Consider the following 15,715-nt stretch of genomic DNA (forward strand, 5'->3'; position numbering starts at 1 on the left):
TCCCACCACCACGGCCCGCCTGGGTCTCCTCTGCCCCCTGCAGACCCCCCCATCCTACACACCTCCATCCCACTCCCTGCCCCGTCTCCCTCGGCCCCCCACCCCCACGCCCAGCCCTGTCTCCCCCAGCCCCTCCGCCCTGCACCCCCACACCCCCCACCCTGCATACCCCCACCTCACGGCCTGCCCCGTCTCCCCCAGCCCCTCCGCCCTGCACCCCCACACCCCCCACCCTGCATACCCCCACCTCACGGCCTGCCGCGTCTCCCCCAGCCCCTCCGCCCTGCACCCCCTCACCCCCCACCCTGCATACCCCCACCCCCACGGCCTGCCCAGTCTCCCCTGCCCCAGGGACGCTGGGGAGCCCAGCCACAGCAGGCCCCCCCGCCCCCTCCCCCGGAGCGCCCGCGCTGGAGCCGGGCTGCCCCGGAAGGATCTGACCGGCCACTTCCTGACATTGTCTCTCTGGACGCGGTCCGCGGGCGTCCAGCGCTCGCAGGCCGGCCCCCTCCCGGCCCCGGCCTCCCGGACGTCCCCGCCCGCCCGCCCGGGGCACCGAGCGTGGTCACCGGGGCGACCGTCCGGCCGGGGCGGGGCCCACCTGGCAGGCCCCGAGGGTGGGCGGGGGACGCAGAGCCGCAGGACGGGGGCTGGCCCGCCCCACCTGCACGGCCCCGGCCCCCGGCCCCCGGGAAGGGCCTGTCCGCGCTTGATGGATGGCCCGAAGAAATGCCTGGCACTTTCTCTCCCAGCGGGGGAGGTGAGGCTGCGGCCACCTCTCCCCCGCATTCATTCGCATTCCTGCCCGCCTGCTCCGGAAGGGCTGGGGTGGGTGGCCAGAGCAGGAGCAGGGCCAGCCGAGAGTCACTTTGTCTACACTGGCAGGGGATGGAGGGGCTGGTGGTCAATCCACATCTCCACGGAGGTAAGAGAGGATCCACCTTCCTTCCGGCTCCCGGGCTCCGGTGTTGGACAACAGAGCGTTTCTCAAACTGCTGTGGTCCGCAGACTCTGGGAGCCCCCAGAGACCCTTCAGGGGATAGATGAGGTCAAGACACTTTGCATCATCATACCAACATAGGCGTCCTCTTCATGACTTGACAGGTACATTGAGGATAGGGAGGCAGTGCAGGCAAAAGGCTGGTGTTTTAGCTAAAATCAAGGCAGTGGCAGGAATGGGCACTCTATTCTTCATGACCCCACATTGGCAGTAAAAAAAATACATAAAATAAAAAGCCAGCTTCTCTTAAGAATGTCCTTGGTAAAGCAGCAACAAAACATTAACATGAGATTGGTTTATTTTACTTATTTAAGTGAGTTAATAGGACTTGTTTTAATTTCTAATACAGTATATATGGATAGATTTAGCCCACATAAACAAGGACTCTTTGGGGCCCTCAGTGATTGTGAAGGGTGTAAATGGGTCCTTGGACCACAAGTGTCAGCACTGCTAGGGAAGGTCACAGGCTCTCAGGTAGCTGGAAGGACCTGCAGCCATTGTCAGATATCCCATTTCCAGCTCCAGGAGCATGTCTCATTTGGAGTAGAGGGTAGGGAACATGTTTGTGTCTTCTGGCAACCTACTCTCCTTCTAGAGACAGTCACTAGAATAAAGATGTTAATGGTCTCTGCTCACAGGAGGAATTGATGTACGGGCCCGCAACCCCTGCAAACTGTTCCTCTCCCCTATGCAGTGTGTCCAGTGTTAGGCTGGGAAGGGAACACAGGAGCGTCTATGCCCACATGGGCTGGGCCCAGATGTGGACTCCCCTCGTCTCCTAGATTCACCTATCATCCCTTTTCCTCATCCCCCTAGAAGTCCCAGTGTAGCAACTACCTTTGGTGTTGCTTTATTTATTGAAGGAGTGGGGGCACAGGATCCAGGGGTCCACACCCTAGCTTGGCTTGGGTCAGGGTGGAGAGTGGGTGCCTGTGTCTGTGTGTGTGCCACTGGGCAGGACTGTGTGCTCCAGGTCCATGAACTCCCCAAGTTCTCCCAACACAGTCCTCCTTCGGGGGTCATATCTGGTGTCTCCACTGGGGCTAGCACATTTGAGTTGTTCAAACGTTCTCCGATCCTTTGGCAATGGCGGGGCTGTGAGTGAGACTGAGGTCTGGCACCTCTGTTACCTCGGCCCAAGGAAGGGACAGCCAAGAGGGGAGGCAGGTCAGCCTCGAGTGCTGCTCCCCCGTTCCCCCAGGAGCCAGTAGGTGCGAACTTTGCCTTTGCCCTGGAGGGGAAAAGAAGAGGCGGTTGAGGTGGGGAGTAGCACACCTACCCACATTCCCAAATGAGAGGACAGGTTTAGGGATGGCAGTGAGGTTGCTTGAGAAAGGGTCTGGGGGAAGGTAACCGCCTCTGGGACCCCAAGGGATGGTGAGGGCAGGGGCCTTCTTCTCTACCTTCATTTCTACATCTCCTCGAAGCTCCAGCTCAAAACCACCAAACTCTTCCAGAACAGCCTTGGTCTCGGAAGACAAGTGGATCTTCAGGGCTGAGAAGGATAAGGGAGAAGAAGGGAAGGTGAGGGATGCAAGAACTGGAAGCAGGGGAGATTGGGAACTGCAGGGTACAAGGACGCTCTCTCTCCTTTCTTTTGGCCTGAAAGCCTCCTAATTCAAAGCCCCACCCCTCCATATGGAGAGACTGACCATACTGGCCTCCACCTTAGAATTCTAGAGCTGTGTTGTCCAACTGGTAGCCACTTGTGGCTATTTAAATTTAAATTAATTCAAACTATGGGTGCCTGGGCAGCTCAGTCAGTTAAGTGTCTGACTCTTGACTCTCAATTTTAGCTCAGGCCATGATCTCAGCATTGTGAGTTCAAGCCCTGCATTGGGCTTCACAGTGGGTGTGAGCCTAATTTAAAAAAATAATTAGGGATCCCTGGGTGGCGCAGTGGTTTGGAGCCTGCCTTTGGCCCAGGGCGCGATCCTGGAGACCCGGGATCGAATCCCACGTTGGGCTCCCAGTGCATGGAGCCTGCTTCTCCCTCTGCCTGTGTCTCTGCCTCTCTCTCTCTCTGACTATCGTAAATAAAATAAAAAAAAATTAAAAAATAATTAAAACTAGATACAGTTAGTGGATCCCTGGGTAGCTCAGTGGTTTAGCGCCTGCCTTCAGCCCAGGGTGTGATCCTGGAGTCCCAGGATCAAGTACCGTATTGGGCCACCTGCATGGAGCCTGCTTCTCTCTCTGCCTCTCTCTCTGTGTGTCTCTCATGAATGAATAAGTAAAATCTTTAAAAAAAAACCCTAAATACAGTTAAAAATCCAGTTGTATCGATCATGTTTCTTTCTTTCTTTCTTTTTTTCTTTAAAGATTTATTTATTTATCTTCAGGGTGCCTGAGTGGCTCAGTTGGTTAAGCATCTGCCTTGGGCTCAAGACATGATCTCAGGGTCCTGGGGTGGAGGCCCACATCTGGCTCCCTGCTCAGGGGCGAGTCTGCTTCTCCCTCTGCCTCTGTGCTGTCTCATGTTCTCTACACACTTGATCTTAGCCAAAAGGCCAAGAAGCGATTCTCATGCTCTCTCTAAAATAAACAAGTGATTTTATTTTTTTTTACCATTTATTAAAGGTTTTATTTATTTATTCATGAGAGACACACAAAGAGAGAGGCAGAGACACAGGCAGAGGGAGAAGCAGGTTCCATGCAGGGATCCTGATGTGGGACTCGATTTCGGGACTCCGGGATCATGCCCTGAGCCGAAGGCAGGCGCCCAACTGCTGAGCCACCCAGGCGTCCCAAATGGTTTTATTTATTTTAGAGAGAGAGCGGGAGTATGGGGAGGAGCAGAAAGACTCTCCAACAGACTCCCATCTGAGCTCAGAGCCTGATGCAGGGCTTGATCCCATGACCCTGAGATCAGGACCTGAGCTGAAATCCAGAGTCAGACACTCAACTGAATGAGCCACCCAGGCACCCTGCACAACCACATTTTAAGTGATCAATATCCTCCTGTGACAGAGGTTACTCCAATGGACAGCACAGATTAAAGAACATACTGGACAACATTCTAGAATGCCACCAGGTTCCAGACAGACAGTATAGCATGATGGCTCGGATCCTGCTCTGTCTAGCAAATCCCAGTTCAGATACTCACTTGGGGAAGTAGGATAAATTCTGTACCTCATTTTCCTATTCTGTAAAATGCTGTTAGTGACAGTATCCACCTCAAGGCCTTGTCATGAGGATTAAATTTAATATTCTTAAAGTATTTAAACAGATTCTGGCACACAGGAAGCAGTCTGTATGTGGTCATTGTGACTCCTGTTTAACTCAACACTCTTTTTATGGCTGAGGGAGCAGAGGCCTAGTGGAGGAGATCCGGCCCCTGGCTTAGTATTCCCCACACCTCTACCTTGCCCCTGCCACTCCTGGGGTCTGTATCATTGTGGCCTTGTTTTGTTGTTGAACCATTTTGGAGAACGTGCTCCTTGAAGACTGGACCTCAGTGAGGGCCTTTCTCCTACTCTTGACTGTTCCAGACCCAGGGACCAGGGAGTATCTGCTGAACCGAGACCCTCTGGGTGCCCATGTAGCCCTTTTCCTGCCATGAGTCTTGGATGGGGTCTGCATAAACTGCCTCCATTGGGTTTGGGGCGTCTTAATACCCTAAGGCCTGGCAATGAGTAGTCACTCAATACATGTTTACTGAATTGAATAGTGTTGAATATGGCAGGAAATAAGACTAGGGAAGAGGTAGGAGCAAGTATTTAATAGGTACCTACTGAATGCAGGGGTTGTGCTAGGTTTTCCACAATGCTGAGACAAGTATCGTTTTATAGATAAACAGCTGAAGCTCAGAAAAATTGAACCACAATTATGACCTAGTCATGTTATATGGCTTTCACACATAACTCTTGTAAGGTGTTTTATTCTCACCTGGCAGATGAGGAAATGGAGCTGTGTGGTTTGTGGAGCTAAGATTCACACCTTGGTGGGCTGCACGAAGCAAGAGGCAGCAGGGGGTTGCTAAGGATGGGCTTCCCTTGGGGGACTGATGGGACACTGGCCTGGAAAGACTTTCAACCACTTGGCAGGCGGGGAGCTGGATCTCTGACTGGATGGGAGGTGATGTGCCCATGCTGACATAGGGCTGGGAGGAAGAAGGTGGGGGGGGGTGCTGGTACACTGGGTGAGGGTGTTGCCCAAAGGGCCCCTCCTGGCTCTAGCTTGTCTGCTCTTTTCAGCCTGCCCGGGGCAGCCACCTTACCTTCCCCGTTAGACTCCATTCTGGAGGCAGTGTTGACCGTGTCTCCAAAGAGACAGTAACGGGGCATCTTCAGCCCAACCACACCGGCACACACGGGTCCTGGACGGAATGAAGGCCCCTCAGCCACAGGGAGCAAGGGTGTTAAGGATAGTCGGTGGGTGGAATGGATGCTGGTTGCTGGGCAGGTCTGAGGTGTTCCCGGAGAGTCAAGAGGTGGGACCTGAGGCCCTTGGGAATCCAGGTGGTGTGTGTGTGGTTGGGGCGGGTGAGGGGGGTGTCCCTTGGGGACAGTCGGGCCTGCAGATGGCCCCAGCCCCTAGGGTTCCCTCACCTGTGTGGATGCCGATTCGCAAGCGCAGCTCCTCCTGTGGCCGGTGGCGGATGCGGAAGGAGCGCACTGCGTCCAGCAGTGCCAGGGCCATGCGGGCCACCTCTCGGGCGTGCAGCAGCCCATTCCTCACAGGTAGCCCCGACACCACCATGTAGGCATCACCAATGGTTTCCACCTGTGGGGCCCGCCGGAAGATGCAGGGCACGAGCACCGGCAATTTCTATCCCTGTGCCACCATGTGCACCGTGTGCTGATCAGCGCCCCCATCCCCCAGGTTTCTCTGCCTGTCCCTGGGCTCCAGGTAACAGCCTCTGTCCTCATCTCTCAGTCTCACTGTCTCATCTCTTAAGGCCCTATGTCATTCTGCCCTTTACCTTTCTCTGACCCCGTCCAGTACTATGTGTTCTATTCCCACTCTCACCTTGTACACGTCAAAGTTGTCTATGACGGCATCAAAGCAAGTGTAGAGGTCATTGAGCAGGGTCACCACCTGCAAGGGATGAGAAGCCCAAGGGTATTAGGAGTCTGGGCCTCCTCTTGGGATGGGGTGGGGAGAGCAGCGGGCAGGCCTGATAGGGTGGAAATGCCAGGCCAAGCACGCGTGTCTGGTCTTCACCTGGGCTCACCTGCGCTGGCGCGCAGGCGTGCTCTGTGCTGGCTCACCTGCATGGGCGTGCTCTGTGCGGACAGGGCCGTGAAGCCTACAATGTCACTGAAGTAGATGGTGACGCTGTCGAAAGCTTCGGCCTGGACCGTCTCCCCGCGCTTCAGCTGCTCAGCCACGGAGCTGTGGGGGCAGGATGGGTGCAGAGTCAGAGCACAAGGCGCGGCCGCTGGGGGTGGCAGGCAGTTGGGGGCGGCAGGCGGTAGCAGGCCCTGGCACTCACTGAGGCAGGATCTGGTAAAGCAGGGCCTCGGCCCTGCGCTTCTCCTCCAGGTAGGCCTGGGTCCTCTCCTCCACCAACTCCTCCAGGTTGTTGGCGTACTGCTCCATGCGGGACAGCAGGTTGTCCAGGATGTTGCTACTGCTCTCCCTGAGGCCCGGGGGTGCCGCGGTGCAGGCGAGGGGGCGGCGGGCCAGTGAGAGAGGACCAGCACGTGACTCAGGGCCCACCCTGGCACTCGCCCTTCCCAGGCTCCAGGCCAGCCCATCCCCAGGCTGCGGTGGGGCCCCGGGCAGGGTCGGGCTGGGGGAGCCGGGCATTCATCTCCCAGACCCCAGAGTCAGGCCTGAAGCTGCAGAGAGAGTGGCTACTGTGTTCATCTTTGTGGAGCACAAGCTGGTTAGAAGGAGGCCGCGGTGGAGGTGGCCGGGGGACAAATGGGGACAGAGTGCGGACATCCAGGCTGGCAGAGGGGTGTGTGGAGGGCTCTGTGGGGTGGAAGTCCCTGTGGAGGGTCAGGAGGTGGGGGGTATGGGCTCCATGGGTCCTGCACCCCTTTAGACAAGGGCCCTTGGGGGGGCAATGTTGGGAGGGGTGGGACAGCTGGGTCACGCAGCACACATAGAGTGGGAGCTGCAGTGGGGTCCCTCTGCCTCTGGAAGAAGACTTATGTGTGGGGCACAGTGTGGGGCACACTCTAGGGGGCAGGAGGGGCTGGGAACTACACCAGCAACCTGTTGAACTTGCGTAGCATCAGGCGAATCTGCTGGAAGGGCGGCCGCTCCTGCGGCTCCTCGGCCCAGCAACGCTGCATCAACTGCCCCAGCTCTTCCAGGTGACTCTGTAGGGCCAGGGAGGGCCGGAAGGGGGGCTGCTCACCCCGAGTCACGCGCTCCACGATTTCTGTGGTGAGGGCAGAGGGACTGACAGGAGGGGCCCTCCGAGGGCCAGGTAGAGACAGGGAGAGGGCCAAGCCGGGGAAGGGGCAGGCATGCATCAGGGTCCCTGGCAGCAGAGCCACAGAGGCTGGGGGCTGTACCACATTCCAGGTGGCAGCATGCTGATGACTCCAGGGGTCCCTCGCTCTGGGTCTCTCGCCCTGGGGCCACTTTAGTTGCAGCTGTGGCAGGGTTGGGGACACGGTGGTTCTCTCTCACCTTTGGGGCTGAGGTCCAAACCTTCCACATGGAAGACACCGCTCCTTAGGGCAATTTCCTGAAGAATGATCCCAAAGCTGTACACGTCACCTGCTTGGGAGCCCCGGGCAGGAGGTGAGGCCATTCGCAGGAGCTCAGGGGCTGTCCACAACTTTTCTGCAGGTCAGAGGTCAGGAGTCACAGGGCGAAGGGCAGGAGGAAAGGAAGTCCTGGAAGATGTGGCCAGAGCAATCTGGAGCCAGCATGCTCAATACTACGGAGAAAGCCTGGAGACCATGGCATCAGGCTGCCCTTTCTGCTGGCAAATGAACTGAACCAGGAATGAGAAAGGTGTGCCACACCCTTCAGAAGCCAGGCATCCATCCCCTTGCTGGGTGGGGCCCGGGTAGGGGGGGGTGTCTCAGGAGTCAGAGTTGGGGCTCACTAGCATAGAGGATGTGGCCTTGCTCTGGTTCTGGGTCCCTGAAACTCTCCAGCCCAAAATCGGTGATCTTGAGGACGAAGCGCCCATCCACCACACAGTTGGATGACTTGAGGTTGCCATGGGAGCAAATGGCCCCGTTGTGTAGGAACAGCATTCCCTGGGAGATTGTGGGGGGGCAGAGGTCTGGGGTGTGAGACCTGAAGTCGGGGAGAAGCATGCCCAGCCCCCCCCTACACATCCCAGGCTCCTCTGCGCCCACCTTGACGATGTCGTTGGTGAGAGAATACCGGAACATCCAGTCTAACGTGATGCCCTCATTCTCCAGAATGTCCTGCTAGGCAATGAGTCACATATACACCCCGGGGACTCCAGGAGGGGTGCAGAGGTCTGCCCACAGACCCTGGCACTGACGGGACGAAGCTCTGGATTTACTCTAGTGAATCCATCCCCCCGCCCTTTTTACAGATGGGGCAAATAAAGGTCAGAAAGATGGAGGAGCTTGCCTGAGGTCCTATGGCCAGTAGGGGACAGAATCAGGGTGAGACCCAGGTCTCCTGTCACCCCCTGTTCCCTCACCTGCAAGCTCCCACGGGGACAGTACTCTGTGAGGATACAGATGTTCGGGGGATCAGTGCAGGCACCCACAAACCTGGTCAAGTGTTCATTCTGTACATCCCGCATCTGGAGGTGGGAGCCAGTATCAAGGGTCTGACAGAGATCTCATCCCTCACCAAGGGTCCCCCCACCCTCAGGGACCCCTCCATCTTCTTCATGTGCTGTTCACTCGGCAGACATCCTAGGACCCTGGTGGCTCCCACCAATGTCCTAAAGGACCCTCCCCCAGAATCTGCTCCCTGCCCACTGGGCCTCCTAATGCCTCCATCCCCAGAGGCATTAGATAGGGCCCCTCATGGGGCCCCAATCTCCCATCCCTCCTCCAGGATGCCTCTCCTAGTCTCTTCTTCCACACACAGTATTTGAGGGTCCATCCCTGTCCTGGAACACCCTGTGGTCCCCCTGTAACCTTCCCTGTCTCTAGGACTCTCCCCTAGGCCCCTGCCTCACTCCCCCACATTACATGCTTCAGCTCAAACAGGACTTTTCGCGTCAGCTCAATGCGCTTACGATTCACACGTTTCACAGCCACGAGGTTGCCCTGGGCAAGGAATGGATGATGTCACTGAGATGGCCCAGTGGTGGGGTTCCAAGTGCTCCAGGGACACTGTGCTCACCCAGAGGACAGCAGTCCTTCCCCTGGCCCACCTTATAATACGCTGTCTTGGCAAACACTTGGAACTGGCCCTCCGTGGTCAGCAGGGAGCCGTAGTTGGAGCCTCTCTGGAGGGATGGAGAGCAGGAGAGGACAGGCAGTCAGCCTGGGAGCTCCACCATACGCACGAGTCCCTGGCCCGGCGGCCTAACCTCTGTGTCATCCTGCTTCTCAGTCCACATCATCAAATTCTTTCCTTATTTCTCTCTCTCTCTCTCTTTTTAAGATTTTATTTGAGAAAGAGAGAGGGACAGAGAGAAAGAGAGAGAGAGCACACATGCACAAGTGGGGGGTGGGGAGGGAGGGGCAGAGGCAGAGGGAGCAGGAGACTCCCCACTGAACAGGAGGCCCCGAGGTGGAGCTCAATCCTAGGACTCCAAGATCATGACCTGAGCCACCCAGGCACCCCTCATTTCTTCTTTAAATGTATTTTTGCGTATACTATTTTTTAAAAGATTTACTTATTTATTCTTTTTTTTTTTTTTAAGATTTTACTTATTTATTCATGAGAGACATAGAGAGGCAGAGACATAGGCAGAGGGAGAAGCAGGCTCCCTGCAGGAGCCTGATGTGGGACTCAATGTGGGACTCGATCCCGCTCCCAGCACTCCAGGATTAAGCCCTGAGCGGAAGGCAGATGCTCAACTGCTGAGCCACCCAGGCGTCCTGCATACACTATTTTTGATCTTTGAAAGCCTCCTATGAAAGAGGCTGCAAGGACGTAATCATTATCTGAGGTGGTCTCAGAGGGGCTGCAGGCCTCGCCTCAGGTCACACACCAAGCAAAGGCCCTCTACCCTAGCACCAGGCACTGCCCTGCCCCCACCCCACACTCCCCCCCTCCCTCACGAGGGTTCTTACCCCACTCAGGGTCAGCCGGCTGCCTGCGCTCCGGAGGTGCCTCTCAAGGCTGCTGGGCTGCACGTCCTCCCAGCGCACCCGCCACAGCTCTGAGGCCAGTTCCTTCTCCAACTGCATCTTCCTGGGGTGTGAGACCGCCATCTGAACCCACGTCTGAACCTCTGACCCTGTGCTGGGCAGCTTAGCAGCCCTACCTCAGAGCCCTGGGAGCAGGGCAGGTGCTGACAGGTGGCTGGGGGAGTCCTCTCCTGTCAGCTGAGAGTCAGGATGTGTGGGGGAAGTCCTGCCTGCCCCTTGGGGACCTTGGGCAGTCACTTCATGTCTCAGCCTCCTGTCCTCCTGGCCAAGTGTCCTGATTTGGGGACTGGAGACCTCGACATTTATTTCAAAGCATTATTATAAGAATGAAAAGAAATAGTGCACGGCAGGGCCTGGCACACAGTCTAGGCTCAAGCAGCACTCATCTTCCCCTCCTTGCATTCTTCTGGAATTAACATCTGCATTCCATCTTGACCTCCCACTGGAAGGCAGGAGCGGGGCTCCTTCACATCCTCCTCCACTCTGGGTCCAGCACCCAGCACCCGGCGCTGTTCATCACCCCTGCTCACCTGGCAGGGCCCAGTGCTACAGGGCTTGAACCATCATGCTCCATCAGGTCTGCACGCCAGTCAGAAGGGAGGACAGACCAGCCCCCAGGCCAGACCCAGGCACCTGTGATGCCCACCTGCTATCTCCCAGACTCGTCTGCCCTCCTCCTTCTCTCCTCCCTGGGTCCTAAAGCTTTTTAGCCTCCGTCCTTCCCCATCTCCTATGGCTTTCCTCCACTGCCCCTCCCCCACCCCAGGTCCCTGCTACCTCCTCTGCTGGTTCTGCAGGCCTCCCAGCCTCACTCCCCACCCTCATCCCAAGGCTCACCTGTATATGAAGAAGGACACGGTCAGAATGCTCAGCAAGGAGAGGCTGCCCACCAAAGCCAGCACTTCCAGGGTGGAAAAGTGATCTGCATAGGAGTTCAAGTTACAGGAAGAGAGATTTTGCTTCGAGAACAGGAAGAGGAAACTTCTAATAGTTAATCAGTGAACTAGGAAGATGGATGAAGGGAGGAAAAAGGCAGGAGGATTCTCTCCAGAAAGCCCACAGCGTGGGAGAGGAACACCTCTGACTCCTGAGGCAGGGAGATGATGGAATGTCTCCAGAATGGAGGCCTGGAAGGCAAGAGGCAGTCACCTTGGCTGCAAGCTGGGTCCTCGTTGTCAAAGCCGCATTTGGGGATGTCAGGAGGTGGGTACCCCAGGGGCCAGCTCAGTTTGCGCCCCGGCACAGCCACCAGCTCTTGGGAAGTCCCGTTGTAGTTCAGAACAACCTATGGGAGGGCCGGAGTGGTAGGCAGGCCAAACCTGGGGTAATGCCTCAAGTCCAGGGGAGCAGGGCTGCTTCCCGCACACCCCATGTCTGCTTCCAGGGCCTGTATCGGGCCGTCCACAACTTAGCAAGCCTGATGAGTACCCATGTTGTCCGAGTGGAAAAGTCTGGCTTTATAAAGAGAACTCTGTGTAGAACCCCAAATTTGACATTGAGGAAGTTTATAATCTCTGATAGGAGCACATAGCAAACAGGAAAAGGCCATGTTGTCAGGCCATGTTCCCAGGCCTAACCTGTGCACCCCTCCTACAGGAAGTCTTCCCTGGATGATTTGCTCCTTAGTGTGTGTGGCTTCAATTCCCTCCTGCTCCTGAACTTGAAGAGTTGTGTGGTCCCCACGTCAGCCTGTTTCTGCTGGGAGAGGGTCCTGCCCACTTTAGGAGACATGGGACTTCCTGAGGGTGGGCTGTGCTCCTCCCCTCAGACATGGGGTTCCCCAAGGCTAACACCTATGAGTCACTATCATTCCAGTTGCTCCTCCAGATCTTTTGCTCTCCAAAAGTGAGCAAGCATGGTAGGGTGACCCAGAGCAGACAGATGCCCTGGCAGGGCTGTGGGGGGTGGCAAGGGGGAGCATGAGATGTCATTCCCAGGGGGCACCATCCTCTGAAGCCACAAGCTCACCCTGAAAGTGCCAGTCTCAGGATGCATGTCCCAGAGGGAGAAGTCGGTCTCCCGATCTCCATTGCTGTCCATTTTCAAGTATCCTGTCACACCTGTGGCATGCATGAAGATGGCTGTTTTGAGAAACTGGAAGTTCCACACACTCCCCCCAGGTTATCTCTACCCCTTGATCTTCTCTGCCCTCTAAACATATGTGCGTGTATGATATACACACATGTATTACTAATAACGACAGAAGGGGCATATGTTTCAGCAGTAGGAATGAATGAGGTCGGGCACTTAGGAGGACTTCTTTAGGGAGCAGGGAAGATGGGAAAGAGCCCCAGGGAAGACATAAGAAAGAGAAGGATAGGCACGGCTGAGTTACCCCCTTAGCAGTAGGCTAGAGGCTTCCTGGGACCTCCTGCCTGGGGCACCCCACAGTAAAGCCTATCTCTATCACCTCCAGCCTCTGACCTTGGAAGCTTCGGTTCCTCATCCGCTGAGTGATGGCCTCCCCATCTGTGACAGCTCCCCCATGTGCCAGAGTCTCTGTCACTGCCTGGACATAGAGCAGGAGCCCATCGTGGAAGGACGCTGGGATGGTGTTCACCTGCAGGTGCCAGCAGAGCTAGGCTGGGGTGGGAGGGATGAGGGGTTCCAAGGGGGGCCTATGAGGGGAGGACATGGGGGCCCTGGGGGCTTGGATAAAGGTGAGAGGAAACATCCCCACGGGACAGAGATTTTTACTGCTTCTAAGATGCCTCCACATATCTCTCTGCTTCTGAATGCTACTGGGCAGATAGGGCAAGACAAGTCATCATCATTTTACTGATGAGGACCTGAGTTTCTGAAGCTGAGCAACTTGTCAAGGTCCCTCTTGGTCGTCAGGAGAACGTGGCAACTGGGGGAAGGGGAAACAGGGGAGGCATGGGCATACAGAGAGGGCTGAGAGAACAGGCTGGCTGTCAGCAGAGGGCCATGGAGAGGGGGCTGGATGTCCATGCTGGAGGGTCCCAGGACCCCTCCTACCAGGCCGTCCTCCAGGGTGAAGTTGAACTGCTCATGGGCCAGGTGTTTTAGCTGCTGCAGGAACTCCAAGTACTCAGGATTCTCCGGCTCTTTATAGGTAATGATTTTAGCAGCCTGAGGAAAGGGTCAGAGCTGATCCAGTCCTCCCAGTAGCCTGGGGCCCACCTCTCCCAGGGCATCTCTGCTTCGCTCAAGGGCAAAGTGGAACGGCTGTCAGATGCTGCCTGCTCCAAAGCATGGATCCAATGGGATGGCTTCTCTAGGTGTCTTGGTGGGTGGCAATGGAGCATCCTCCCACCTCAAGCCCATTCGCTCATCTTTTTAGCCTCCTGGCTCAGAAGTCTCCCAGCCCTCTCTATACAGCCATTAGCCCTCCTGGCCTGCTTACCTACCTTCCTGAGCAATCAAGAGCCTCTTTTCTGGAACCCCTTCAGACCTGGAGGAGGAACCTAGGGCCTAGAAGCTAGGTGCCACAAGCTCAGAGTCCCACAGCCTGGGTTTACAGCCTGGACACACCTGAAAGGCCTGGTGGGCACTGACATCCTGCCCATCCCCTCTCTCCCAGGGCCTGTGGGGAGCAAGGCCGGGGGCACCTTGCAGGCTGTGTCCAAAGAGGTCCAGGTGGAAGAACACGTAGTCCTCCCCACTCAGACCAGCTTCCATGGCCAAAAGCATCAGAGTTCTGAAGGCATCCGGGGAGCTGCATATGTAGATAACTGGGGAGGGAGGGGGGTGGTCAGAAAGAGAGAAAAGCCTAGCCCGCGGCAGAGCGGGTCAGGGAACTCGGGGAAGGAAGTCCCCAGACTCCGGGCTGCTCCAGGCGGCGGCGGGAGAAAGGTGGAGAGCGCTGGGAGGAGTCGGTGGGCGCCCGCGGTGGAAGGAGCAAAGATAGCTGGAGGCGGGCCGGCGGAGCCAAAGGTGGGGAAGGTGGGGTCAGCCGGAGAGGGAGAGGAGGCGGGCCGGCGGGAGAGGGAGTGTGAGGGGAAGATGGAGGGAGAGGCCGCTGGGAGGAGGCCGAAAATGGAGGAGAAGAAGGAGGGCCGGGCATAAGCCGAGGCCCCCGGGAGTGTCAGGGCGCAGCAGGCACCCCCCCACCCCGTGACCCCGGGGCGAGCGGGCGGAGGCCGAGGGCCCGGGGAGCTGCGCGGAGCTGGAGGACTGCCGGCCCGCTCGCGCCTCACCTCGGCCTTGGCGCCTGACGGTGTGCAGCAGCAGCGCGTACTGGTCTAGGTCGCCCTCGGCGAACTCCAGGTGGTCCACGGTGATGTTGAGGCGCTCGCGCACGCGCACGTACAGCCCTTCCACCACGAAGAAGCAGGGTTGGTCGTCGCCCGGCCGGTAGGCGTAGAGCACCAGCGCCCGGCGCTCCCAGCCCAGCCGTCGGTGCAGCGCCGCCACCAAGTCGCCCAGCTTGGCGTGGCTGGGCCCCGCGCGGGTGGTCAGCGCGTACTCGTCCTTAGCCCCGAAGCCCAGCGCGGGGGCGCCGGCGGTCAGCAGCGGCACTCGCCAGTGCGCGGTGAAGCGCCCCACCGGGGCGGCGGCGTACACGCAGCCGGGGCCCAGGAACACCGCGGGGCTGTGCTCCCACTTGAGGTCCACGGCGGCCAGGGGCGCGGCCGTGTCGGAGCAGACGCCCAGCGCGTTCTCGCTGCTGCCCAGCACCGTGCGCACCGTCCAGCCGGGCAGCAAGTCGGGCTGCGCTCTCACCGCGGCCAGAGCCAGCTCCACCGCCGGCCCCACGCGCGCCCACGACCACGGGTACGAGGTGTTGGCCAGCGGCAGCACCACGGCCACCGTCAGGTTGCCCGCGTGGCTGCCCGGGAGCAGCAGCAGCAGCAGCAGCGGCGGCGGCGGCGGGAGCGGGAGGGCGCCGGCGGGGCGCCCGGGGCGCAGCATGGCCTCGGCGGGCAGCTCGGCGGGCGAGTGCGCCCCGTACACGGCCTCTTCGGCCCCCTTCGGCCCCCTTCGGACCTTCGGCTCGGCGGCCCGCCGTCACGGGCACCCGGCGCGCCCACCCCGGGGCCCGCTGCCCCCTCGAGCGGGGCCGCTCGGGGTCGGGGGCGCGTGGCGGGCGCCGGCGGGGGGGCAGGTGGGCGCGAGCCGCGGGGACCTGGGCTCGGAGGACCAGCGCGCCGGTGCGTGTGTGCCGGGAGGAGCGAGCGGTCGGAGGAGGAGGGTGGGAGAGGGCGCGAGGGAGGGAAGGGGAGTGGAGTGTGTGTGCGCGCGTGAGCGCCGGCCCCGGGAGGGTGCCAGCGGGGGCGTCCGGCCGTCCGGGGGGGACAGGGGAGGTCCCGAGCCCAGCTCCGAGTCCTTCCTCCCGCCGCTTCCCCTCCCAGACTCGGCGACTGGATCTTTAACCCCTTCGTCCCCGCCCCGAAGTGGCGGACCTGCCCGCGCCCCCAGCCCGCGCGATTTCCCCAGGGACCCTCCACGCCCTCCGGCTCCGAGAGCCGCGCTCGCGGCGGGGGCCTCCTTGCTGCGCGCGGGAGCGGACCCAGGGGACTTGACGGGG

General features: G+C 58.6%; 1 protein-coding gene across 2 annotated transcripts; it reads right to left on the reverse strand.

Annotated features, from left to right (window-relative positions):
- Positions 1 to 1,280: 1,280 nt before the first annotated feature.
- On the reverse strand, positions 1,281 to 15,166 carry NPR1 (natriuretic peptide receptor 1). 2 transcript variants are annotated; one of them, XM_055324233.1, is made up of 22 exons: positions 14,385 to 15,166; positions 13,720 to 13,919; positions 13,204 to 13,317; positions 12,649 to 12,784; positions 12,193 to 12,284; positions 11,374 to 11,509; positions 11,062 to 11,146; positions 10,147 to 10,267; positions 9,279 to 9,353; positions 9,094 to 9,171; positions 8,592 to 8,696; positions 8,275 to 8,346; positions 8,016 to 8,172; positions 7,592 to 7,747; positions 7,169 to 7,337; positions 6,438 to 6,584; positions 6,214 to 6,337; positions 5,972 to 6,040; positions 5,551 to 5,725; positions 5,220 to 5,318; positions 2,404 to 2,495; positions 1,281 to 2,231 (listed from the first exon to the last, which is right to left on the reverse strand). In XM_055324233.1, exons 1-22 carry the CDS (start codon positions 15,097 to 15,099, stop codon positions 2,169 to 2,171), a joined length of 3,180 nt encoding a protein of 1,059 aa, XP_055180208.1. In that variant the 5' UTR covers positions 15,100 to 15,166; the 3' UTR covers positions 1,281 to 2,168. The 2 variants fall into 2 exon arrangements, with proteins under 2 accessions (XP_055180208.1, XP_055180207.1); XM_055324232.1 differs by having other exon boundaries at positions 8,275 to 8,349.
- Positions 15,167 to 15,715: the final 549 nt, after the last annotated feature.

This window comes from Nyctereutes procyonoides, unplaced genomic scaffold, assembly GCF_905146905.1.
Source record: "Nyctereutes procyonoides isolate TBG_1078 unplaced genomic scaffold, NYPRO_anot_genome, whole genome shotgun sequence".
Classification (NCBI taxonomy): domain Eukaryota; kingdom Metazoa; phylum Chordata; class Mammalia; order Carnivora; family Canidae; genus Nyctereutes; species Nyctereutes procyonoides.